The following is an 11,098-nucleotide window of genomic DNA, read 5'->3' on the forward strand; positions in this document are numbered from 1 at the left end:
TGGGGCAGGCGGGCGCAGGGGTGAACTCTGCAACAGAGCCCACAACAGCTCTGCATGTTTCCACTAGAGGGACCCTATTGCAATGTATCTTGGTGCTGTGGAGAAGCTGTGCCCACAGCCCCACACAACTGCTTGCCACCAAACTCTGTGATTTTTCCAAAACGATTCGATTCCACCGGTCCAGACCCACACGACTCACGAGACTCGCGCGAGGACAGCAGACAACCAAACGCGCGACAGGACCGCCGCGGACCTATGTGCTCCATGAGAGAATATATCCGATTATACAACGCCATCATATCATGTATCAAGCCCTCTCCCCGGAATCGTCTAGGCACACTGCGTTACGACGAAGACTACTCTCACAGCTAATCCACCCACGCAGCCCGACTGGGGCTGCGCGGGTGCACTAAAAACGACGACACACAAAATAGAGCGCGCCCCTTGCCACCCTGCAAGGAGCCACACACGTCACGCTTCTCGGACAAAGCGAGGTGGGCGATCCCCTACGCGCTCACACCTGCTTCGCCCCCGCGTCGAAGAGCGCCGCCGGCGGAGCGCTCTTGTAGCGCCGCCGCAAGTGCAGCGAGACGGCGGCCACCAGGACGAGGCAGGCGGCGTTCGCGGCGGCGAGGACCACGAAGAGGGACTCGTGGCCGAGGCTGGTGTGGCGCATGACGAGCGCGACGAGGTTGGGCAGGGTCATGTGCCCCAGCGAGCACGCGAACTGCATCGCCGACACGATTGGCGCCGACATGAGCCCGTGGCCCGCCAGCAGCGACATGACGTTCGAGTAGAGCGCGCAGACGCCGACGCCGGCGCCGACGGTGGCGGCCCAGAGCACTCTCTCCGAGGAGGGGTCGCAGAGCACGAGAAGGGCCGAGGCCACCTCGAGGACGAGGCTCGGCAGCAGCAGGCCCTCGGGAGGCAGCGCCGCCGCCAGCGGCACAGCGCCCAGCCGGCCGCACGTGAAGGAGCTCCAGTAGACGGCGGTCAGGTAGGCTGCCTCCGTCGGCGGCATGCCCACCCGCGCGGTGGCATACTCGTAGCACCACGCGCCAAACGCAATCTCGCTCCCCACGCCCAGCGCGAGCACCACCATCAGCGGGCCAACCACGACCCACGTGCGGCCGCGGCCGCCTCCGCCTCCGCCTCCGCCACCCTTGGCGTCCTTGGGGCGGGGCGGGCTCGGCAGGCAGGCGGCCGAGAGGGCCACACCCGCCGCGGCGAGCCCTAGGGCGGGGAAGACGCGCAGCCCATCGCCGAGGCGCCGCTCGGCCGCCACAAACAGCAGAGGCACGCCGCCCGACCCGAGCCCGAAGCAGGCGTTTACCAGGTTGACCCACGGGCCGAGGTTCCGGCCAGCGTGCAGCCACGCGAGCAATGTGTTGGCGCAGCCAGAAAAGGAGCCAAGGAGGCCGCCCACCGCAAAGTAGAGGATGGTCACCTCTCTGATGCTGCCGCAGAGCCACACGCCGAAGAGTGAGACGCCGATGCTGGCCGAGAGGACGCAGAGCACGATGTGGCCGGGCAGCCGGCCGAGCAGCAGCGGTATCAGCAGCGCGCCCGCGGCGGCGCCGGCGCCCTCAGCGGAGAGGATGGATCCGACCGAAGAGACATCCGTGCGGAGCTTGGACGCGAGCGACGGCCCGGCCGGGCCGACGACATTGACGCCCGCGCCCTGGAGGCCCACGCACGCGCAGTAAAGCGCAGTGCAGAGCGCGGCGTAGAGCCTCATCTACGGTTGTAGGAGGAAGAAAAAGTGGCGGCGTCCCGGGAATTGGGCAGCGTACCACCGGCTCTTAACCTCCCGACGTCATTGAGCGTCCCCAGCTGCGGTGCTCACTCAGCCCTACTCCGCAAGCCGAGCCCTCGGTGTTCACAGCCTTGTTATTGAGAAGAAAATACCGCGTATGGCGCTGTGCGCTGGCCTGTGAGAGGTTGAGGTGCGAGCCCTGGAGGCCCTGGGGATGGGGGGGGACTACCCGCGGGCTTAGAAGGCCCGCGTGCAGGGGGGTGGGGCATTGAGACCGGTTCACAGCCTTGTTCTTGAGAAGAAAATAGGTTCCTGCGACTAGTGGGAATGGCGGAGGCGGAGATGGCGGGTGCGCTGCTCGGGATGGAGGGAGGCGCCCTGAGGATGGTGGCCCGGGTGGCCAAGCAGCGGGCGATACAAGTGACGCGCCACTGGCAAGCGGTGGGGATCCCTCTCGAGTCGCTCGGGATGGAGCGCTTCCCCACGCTAGCCGCCTGTCATGGGTGCGGCGGTAAATTTCGCACACTGTTCCACGTCAAGCCGGAAGACGGACCTGCGGCTACGGGAGTGGCTGAAGAGGTGGTTAGCGCCATCCTGGAACGGATCTCGGAGCGGGTGGAAGGAGAGGCGGAGGAGGGGATGAGGACGCGCCTACGCCAAGCCATGCAGGGACAGGGAGTGTTTGTGTGCTTTTGTTGTGCAGCCCCTGTGGTCCGTGAGAAGAGGAGGCGAGAAGACGGATTGGCGGCGAGGGGGCGGCAGCCGCCACAGCAGGCGAGCGCACCCCGAGCCGGGGATGCACCTAGGGATCGGCCTTCCCCGACGCGGATCTTGCCACAAAGGACGCGAGGCAGCCCGGAGAGGTTCGTGCCGGCAGCAGACAGGGTGAGACAACGACGGGATGCGATCCGAGAAGCCGAGAGGGATCAAGAGGCCACGGTGGTGGGCGAGAAGGCGTGACGCGCCGAGGCGCCGGCCAGTCGCAGCCGTAAGGCATGCCACAGCAGCAGAGGCAACTGCCACCCATTGGGCGGGCAGACAGAAGGCCATCGCTCGCCGGTGCGCGGGGCATGGCCTCCCGCGCGGCTCGCGCTCACTCGGCCTGCCTCCGCCTCACGGCTGGCTGAGTACGCCATGGGTCTGCCTGGTGCGGCGCTGCTCGCTCGCTGCGCTGCACAAAGCTGCGAGAAGCAGGGTGGCCTCCTGAGCTTGAGCATGGCGCAGCGCGGCTGCTGGTGCTCGAGGGCGGCCGTGCAGTGGCGTGAGGGCCTGATTGGTGGTGACCTCGTGCTGCATCAGCGTGCGCAGCATGCTCCCTCACCCGGTGCTGAGACATGCTGGTGGGCGACTGGCGCCAGCTTCTCAGTGCTGTCCTTGGCGTTGTGCAGCATGTCGCAATACTCCTGTTGCGCTGACCGGCGCGCGGGGTGCGTCGTGCCGCGAGTGGAGCGAGAGGCTCGAGGCGCGCGGCTGTCGGTCAACCCTGCGGCGCATGCGCGCCGCCAAGGCTGCTCGACAGGCGACTGGCATTGTGGCGACGCGGTCGCCGTTACTCCAACTTTGCTTTGCCGATCAAAAGCGCCCGTCCTTTGCTTTTTAGCCGCCGAAATTTAGCGTGCTGTTTTTTCTTTATAGGCGTCTGCAACTTCCAAGCTGCGTATTCTTGTATTATCGTCGAGTAGTACAGGTACTGCGTGGGGGCGGTACGTATTGCCGTATCACTAGCTCCGAGTAGAGGGGGCGTGCTGCAGTTAAGGGGAAACCTGGTACGCGGGGCTAACCCTCGGAGAGTATTCTCGTATTACTAGCTCTGAGTAGAGGGTGCGTTCTGCTGCTAGGGGAAACCCGGAGCGCGGAGCTATCCCTCGGAGACCCGTGTTATGGCCCTGCGACCGCGCACCCCCGGGGCTAGGGCTCTCTAGCCCGTAACCCGATGCCGATCATCCGGCCCGCTGGGTGCGCTTCTGAGCTCCCCGGCCCTGGATGTGAGGTTACCGACTGCACTCCAAGTGCTCCAAAGCGGACAAAACAAGAATATAACGCACTCTCTCACATGATGACAAGCAGGTGGGGACCCTGTCCTCCTCCCACCCTGGCGCAGCCTGTTTTCTTTCTTTCTTTAAGCGATCCCACGACAGCGTCTGTGGGGATTACATGATGCGTACATGAAGGGTGGAGGCTGGAGGGGCCGTCCGCGGAACTAGGCGGCACGGGCACCCTCCACTGTGGCCGAGCGTAAGAAGCCGTGTGTGTGTGTTTGTGTGTGAGAGAGAGAGTTGTTTTGTGTGCGTGTGTGAAGCCGTTGGCCGTTTGCCTCTTCTTGCCCCAATTGGCACGCGCAGGAGTGTTGACCCAGGAAAAGAAAGAAAGAAACAGACAACCCAAGGGAGGGATGGGAGGACGGCACGCCGCCACCACACACACAGGGATTTTAAGGAGAGGGGTGTGATGCGCTAGCCGTCGCCCACCCTTGGGCGTCCGCCTCTTCCTATCTATCAGCTATCTCTCTTCGTTCGCAGTCCCTCGCCGATTCTCGCTGCAACCTTCATGCCACCTCGCGGTCGTCCCACTCTCGTCGTTCTTCGTTTTGACCCAGGTGGTATCTACATCGGCAGTTTTCAAAAATCTTTTGAGCTTAGCCACTAGGGGGTTGTCACAGAGGGGGGGGGGGTCTGAGGCAAGGGGGCCCAGATCTGCTCGTCTCAGAGGGTACCCTCTGTGCCAAGAGAGGCCATCCACGAGCGGCTCAGAGGGTGCCTGGGCCGACCCTCTGAAGGCCTGTGCCGCCAAGCCAGCCTCTCTCGGCGCAGCCTCTGAGGCTACGGGGACCCTCTGAGACGCCAAGGCAAGCCCCGCGAGGCCGCTCCTCAGAGGGAGTTTTCAGCGGTATTTCAAGTCTGTCGTGATCCCCCACCAAGCAGAGAGAGATTATCCCCAGCAGGCCCAGCTTCCATTGGTTTCGGATACCTCAAGTTCGAGTTCACTAGGACGCCGCGGCGCCTCATGGCCAAGCTGGAGCAGGGGACGGATGTGGAGATCACTACCTCCTCCTCGGGCGGCCGCTCCAAGCACATCCTCACTCAAGTTGACGGGTCGGCGGCGCCGCTGGCCGCGCGAAGCTGTCGCGCAGGGGTCGGCGCGGGCGCTGTGGGCGAGCCTGCAGCAGCAGCAAGCGTGTGTGGTGCCGGGCGCTCGAAGCGTAGAGTAGCGCCTAAGTCATGCTCGCTGCTTCCGCCCCCTCCCCGCCCTCCCTGGTCAGCGCCGTTCGTGGAGGGCTAGGCGCTCCGGCCTCCGCCCGGGGCTCTCGCCTCTGTCTGCCGAGAGGGGGCTACCCTCTGAGGTCAACGCCCTCTGTGCCGCGCCAAGACAGACCCTCGGCCGGGGACCCTCTGAGGCCAAAATCAGCCAAGAGAGGCCACAGAGGCGGCACAGAGTCAGAGTCAAACCCTCTGTGCTGCCAAGCCAGGGGTCCGACCCCTCCTCAGAGGGGGGTCTGAGGCCTCAGAGCGTGTACAACCCCCTAGTGCTGAGCCTTGGATGTTATGAAAGAATCCAATTTTTGTGTCCACCGCTCGGGCGACCACTGGGCGACACCGACAACCGCGAGCAACCCGAATACGTGGTGTATATGCTGCTACTCCTGCCAGCGGCGGCCACCGCTACCGGCCGCTCAGACGAGCCGGCTCCAGTGCTCTACTTCCCTGCCGCCTTCACTGCCGCCGAGTGCAGCAGCATCGCGCGCATCTTCACCGAGGGCGCCTCTCTCGAGGTCGACGAGCGCAGCATACCCAACCTGCCGAGGATGGCGGACGACTACGGCGTCGCACGGCTCAACCGCTTCGACGAGGGCGGCAGGCTGCAGGCGGCCGGCGCGCTCGACTGGGTGTACGAGCGGGTCGCGGCGCACCTGTCGCCGGCGATGGCGACGCGAGTGCTGGGCGGGCACGGGGGTGGGGGCGAGCGGTCGAGCACGGCGCAGAGGCTCGGCTCGCTGGTCGAGTTTAGTCTGATGCACGAGTTTGACGAGAGGCACTCGCGCTTCGACTGGTGCGTCCGCCCGCCTCGCGCCTCAACCCGCGCGCCTCGCGTCCTCCGCCCGCCTCGCGACCACCCGGGGCCCGTGCCCCACGACGCACACACGCGCCTCGCCTCTGCAGGCACGTCGACACGAAGCCGCGCGACGGCACTCGCCGCACCTTCAACGTCAACGTGATGCTCTCTGCCGGCGGAGACTACTCTGGCGGCGAGCTGCGGCTCGGCGCGCAGACCTTTCCTAGACCTTTCCAAGACCGTTCCTGGAACCTTCCTGCAACAGGCGAGCTGCGGCTCGGCGCGCAGACGCTCCGCCCGCAGCAGGGCGACCTCTACCTCTACGCGGCGTCGCTGCCGCACGCGGTGGCGCGGGTGTCGGGCGGGAGGAGACGCACGCTCGTCGTCGCGCTGCGGCAGGGGCGGGGCGAGGAGGCGGCGGCGGCGGCGGAGGCGGGAGTGGCGGCGGCGGAGGCGGAAGTGGCGGCGGCGGGGGCGGAAGTGGCGGCCAGGCCGGACGCGCCCCTCGAGCGAGCCGCGTACTGGGCGGAGACTGCGGAGGCGTATGCGGCGCTCCTCTCGCCCGGGGGAGGGCTCGCGACGGAGCCAAAGGTGCACCTCCTGCACGGCGAGTTCCTCGAGGCGCTCGGCGCACCCGACGCGGCTCGCGGCGCGTTTTGCTCCTCGTACCGCGCGTCGGGCGAGGCGCACGCCTACGCCGAGGCCTTCATGGCGGACGGCGTGGCGGCGCTCTCGGACGCGGCGCAGCCGTCGCCGCTGCAGCGGCACGAGCTTGCGCTGTCGTACCTCGGCATGGCGCACTGCATCGCGCCCGCCACGCCCGAGCTGGAGGAGGGGCTCGCCGCGGTGCGGAGGGCGAGGGACGCGCTGCTGCGGGGCGCGGACGGGCCACCCGGCGAGGAGGGCACCGTCAAGCAGGAGCTGTGACGAAGCCACCCTGTGGGACAGCTCCACAGGGTCGCGAGAGCCCCGCACCAGCTTTTACATGTAGCTAGAGGTTTGAGCCTAGTGAATAACTAAATAAAAAAAGGAACAGGTCCCCGCCCGTGCGCGTGCGATCTTTGTGTGCAGGGTTCTTTGTGAGTGTGGAGTGCGGGTCGGCGACTACGGCCCGTACCAACTGAGTACCGTACGGCTTTACGGCTTTAACGCCGGGGGGGGGGGGTCGTCCTCCCGCGATGGGGAGTAGCCGTCTTCCACATTGTCCCTCGGGTCCCTGCTGCTCCTAATCTTTTCGTACATGCGCCTACCCCACTACGGGTAGCCCATTCACGCGCTCCGTTGCTAATAATAACCGCCGATTAGTTTCGTATATCAATTAGTCCGTGTGTCCCTTCGTTTCGTGTGTGTTGGGTTCCTTCGTATTGTTCGAATCCTATGGAGCAAGACGACCTCGGAGACTGGCTCTCACCGCTCTCGCGCAACAGCGAAGCACCGCCCTCTCCATCTCCGCTCGCCGCCCCGCCTGGCACTCCCCACGCCGGAGTGGGACTGGGAGCGGGTGCGGGTCTTGTGCATGGTAGCTCAGCTACAAACGATCCAGCGCAGCCGCACGCTCAACAGCATACACCCACCGTCGACCAACATGGTCAGTGGGCGGTGCCTGAGCGAGCAGCACAACACCAGGGAAATCCCCTTATCCCGGGCATCGCCCCAGTCGGAGCGATGCCGCAGCCCGCAGCAGCCACAGCGTATGGCTGTGGCCAGCCTTTGCCGCAATACAACCTGGGCTCCTGTGCCATCCCAGGTATGGTGGCGCAGCAGCAGTATTGGATGCCCACCTTTGCGCAGCAGCCTCCGCTGGGCATTCTGCCGGCACGCCAGGGCAGCAGCGCCTCCTGCGGCACCGGGTTTGGCAGCACGCCAGCAGCAGCACGGCAAGCAACAACGCACGATGCACTGTGGCGGCAGCAGCCCCCGACGCCACAGATGGCCCACCTGCCTGGACTGGGCATGCCACCAGGGTACCCAGGGTTCCTGCCGCCTGGCATCCTGCCGCCTGGCAACGCGTACCACGCCTGCGGAGGCGCTGCTCACGCGCCCTGCTACCCAAGCTTTGCGATGCCCAACGGCGGGGGCCCAACCGGGCTGGCCCCGCAAGCAGCCTGGACCCTGCCTAATGCAGTACCGCAAGCCGCTTGGGCCGCGCCAGCGTGGATACCCGGATGCCACATGGCAGCGCCGCCAGCCGCAGGGAGTTACTGCCAGCCAGCACCGTCAAGCGCAGTGCCGGGCGGGTCCATGCCCCCTGCGCCGACCGCCCCAGCCAACGCACCCGAGCCCATCTCAAAGGTCAAGGACGCGTCGACGCCTGAGGTTGCCGCCCTCAAGCACGTCGCTGGGCTGCGTCGCGACGCGCTACCCGCGCTGCTCTCCAGATTCCATCGCGACTTGTCGCGGAAGCATCCGAAGATACGCGAGGCGCTCGGGCACACGACGTACACCATCGGCGCAGCGATGCAGGGTGACACGGAGCTCGGCGAGGCGAACGCGTACATCGCCAAGTTCATCGACACCTGCCTCGACGGCGACTCCGCTCATGTCGCCGCGTTCCGCCAGCGGTATGAGGGCGACCCTCGCCTGCTGTACGACGGTGTCTACCTCATGGAGCAGATCGCGAAACTCTACCAGATCACCCACGGGAGTGCCGAGGCCAAGATCGCCAAAAAGGAGTTCAAGAACGCGGTCTTCTTCACGATGGGCATGGACCTGGCCAAGTCGCGGGAGAACGGCCTGCGTCTCATCAAGCAGTTCGAGTCCGTACCTGGCCTTTTCACTGGCCCGATCGACACGTGGCACGCGATCATCGACAAGATGCCGTCCGCGCTCAAGGACGACCAGAAGAGCCTCAGGCGCGAGATCGACCGCTGGCAGGACGGGCACTCAGTGCAGCCGTGGACCAGCCGCGAGGCGCTCATCGACAACATCGCGCGCCTGCTTCTGGGCCAAGAGAGCGGGGGGCTCGAAGCTAGTGCTGCAGAGGAGCAGAGCGCGCGCAACGCAGAAGCAGCCGAGCAGCGCGCCTTCGATGCCCGTTCGGGCGTCAAAAGATGGTTGCGTGGTGCTCAAACCATGAGGCGAGTCCACTGCGGATGGCTTGATCGCTGCCACGTTCAAGTCAAACCCTTTCGGGTCCAGTGAGGCTTCCGCCGGAGGAGGGCTCGCCGGCAGCCTGGCAGAAGGCATTCCAGCTGGCGTAGCCCTGTCCTCGGCGGAGCCAGGCGACGATGGCTTGTCCAGCGCATCGGTGTCGTCCTTGGGCTCGGTATGCTCCAACGTGGTGTGGAGGTGATCAGGGTGGTCTGACCGGGTGGTATCGCCCCGGTCTCGGCCCTCTGTAGTCTCGTGAGGCGTCCCTCGTCTCTCGCTCGAGAGATGGTCATCTGAACCCGAGTCATCGGTGTCCAGCACGTGTATGTTGAGTCGTACGCGGTCCTGCGGTTTGGTCGCGGGAGATAGATTGCCCGCAGTGCCACGGGCCTCCTCAGCCGAGGAAGACATATTTGTAGAGAGTATTCAAAGTACGAAGGTGTGGTGTCACACCGGTGGGGGGAAAGACGCTAGCTGCGCCGCGTTGTGGTGTCACAACAGTAGAGAGGTCGACTGTCTCGCGGCGCGGCGGCCCCACGAGAAGCAGTCAGAGACTATTACGTGCCAATATTTGGGCGCCTATTCGGCGCCCAAAGTGCTAATATTGGTGATCTAAGTGGCAAGACGTGCCACCACACGGGGTATGGGAATATAGAGATATGTGAATACGATGGACTAGCTGTCACTCTGGGGTGGGGAAGGGAGAATAATAGGTGAAGCCTCTCGATACAGGTCAGGCTGTTGGTGCTCGTGAGGGTATTCGTGCCTCACCTCCTGCGACACAGTGGCGAGAGGCGATGAAGCGCTGTGCGGAGCTCCTCGGCGGAAGAGGCAACTGGAGGTTGGGGCACAGCGCCCCGGGTGATCTCGCGAAGGTCAGCAGGCCCGATGCGGCCAAACACGCTGGGCTCGTCAGCCCTGCTCTCGAGGAAGAAGTAAAAACAAAAAAAGCCCGGGACATCCAGAGAGCTTCCTTTATTTTTTGCGGTGGATTGTTTTGAAAAAGAAAGAAAGAAAACAGACAACCCAAGGGAGGGATGGCACGACGTTTTTATAATAAATAAATAAATAAATACAACGGACACGCCAAACGAGGGGTGGGAGAAGGACAGGGTCCCCACCTGCACAAGCAGGATCTTGTAGGACGATCAGGGACACAGGGGAACGGGAGCGGGGAGCGCATCGCGACACGGAGGGGGGCTGGGCAGGGGGTTCACCCTCACGACAGGAATCCCATCTCTCGTATAGGACAGGTTGCACCCGGCGGCACGGGGGCAAGCGCGGGCCTCCTACTGGTTGCGCTCTCCTAGTTCTCCTGCTCCTGACAAGGGACAGCGACAGGCTCGCAGCACGGTGGACTCCCTATCCACTGGCGATCTCTCTCGACTAGCGACCTTCCTCCGACGTCTCACCGGCAGTCTCTTCTACCACAGGCAGACTGACACGTGGGTGGCAGTGGCGGTGATAGGAGTCTCCCACTCTGTGGGCCTCGCTAGAAGTGCGACCCCTGCGCGTGTGATTTATTTTTGCCTCGTCCGCAGGGATTGAATTCTTTTAGGCCTCCGAAATATTCTCACTAGGGAACCTCCCTAGGCCACAATCTCCAGATTCCAACATGGCCCTCTCGCTCGCTACCTCCTCGCTCTCGCTCGCTGGCCCGGTCCGCATGTCGGCCAACCCCGACGCCCCGATCAAGCTGGGCGTCAACGGCTTCGGCCGCATCGGCCGCCAGGTCGTGCGCATCGCCATGGACCGCGAGTCGTTCGTGCTCAAGCACATCAACTCGCCCATGTCGCCCGAGTACATGAAGTACCTGCTCGAGCACGACACGGTCCACGGCCGCTTCCCGGGCACCTGCGAGATCATTGAGGGTGGCCTCTCCATCAACGGCCTGCCCGTCACGCTCTCCGCGACGCGCGACCCCACGGAGATCCCGTGGAAGGACACCGGCGTCGAGTACGTCTGCGAGTCCACCGGCGCCTTCACGACGACGCCCGACTGCATGAAGCACATCGAGGGCGGCGCCAAGAAGGTGATCATCTCCGCGCCCGCCAAGGACGCCGAGACGCCCACCCTCGTCGTCGGTGTCAACCAGGACGACTACGACTCCAAGTCGATGGCGGTCGTCTCCTGCGCCTCGTGCACCACCAACGGCCTCGCGCCGCTGGTCAAGACGATCAACGAGAAGTTCGGCATCAAGCA

General features: G+C 64.8%; 3 protein-coding genes across 3 annotated transcripts; 2 read left to right on the forward strand and 1 right to left on the reverse strand.

The window, feature by feature from the left end:
* Window positions 1–514: 514 nt before the first annotated feature.
* Window positions 515–1,738, reverse strand: EMIHUDRAFT_230832 (hypothetical protein; the record flags this gene model as incomplete). Its single annotated transcript, XM_005784861.1, has 2 exons — window positions 515–1,447; window positions 1,610–1,738. 2 exons carry the CDS (start codon window positions 1,736–1,738, stop codon window positions 515–517), a joined length of 1,062 nt encoding a protein of 353 aa, XP_005784918.1.
* Window positions 1,739–5,384: 3,646 nt separating this feature from the next.
* EMIHUDRAFT_112338 (hypothetical protein) lies at window positions 5,385–6,733 on the forward strand (the record flags this gene model as incomplete). The annotated part of the gene is made up of 2 exons (XM_005784862.1): window positions 5,385–5,803; window positions 5,914–6,733. 2 exons carry the CDS (start codon window positions 5,385–5,387, stop codon window positions 6,731–6,733), a joined length of 1,239 nt encoding a protein of 412 aa, XP_005784919.1.
* A 738-nt stretch (window positions 6,734–7,471) lies between these two features.
* On the forward strand, window positions 7,472–9,006 carry EMIHUDRAFT_230834 (hypothetical protein; the record flags this gene model as incomplete). The annotated part of the gene is made up of 2 exons (XM_005784863.1): window positions 7,472–8,859; window positions 8,949–9,006. 2 exons carry the CDS (start codon window positions 7,472–7,474, stop codon window positions 9,004–9,006), a joined length of 1,446 nt encoding a protein of 481 aa, XP_005784920.1.
* Between the last annotated feature and the right edge of the window lie 2,092 nt (window positions 9,007–11,098).

This window comes from Emiliania huxleyi (assembly GCF_000372725.1).
Source record: "Emiliania huxleyi CCMP1516 chromosome Unknown EMIHUscaffold_167, whole genome shotgun sequence".
In the NCBI taxonomy this organism is placed as follows: domain Eukaryota; phylum Haptophyta; order Isochrysidales; family Noelaerhabdaceae; genus Emiliania; species Emiliania huxleyi.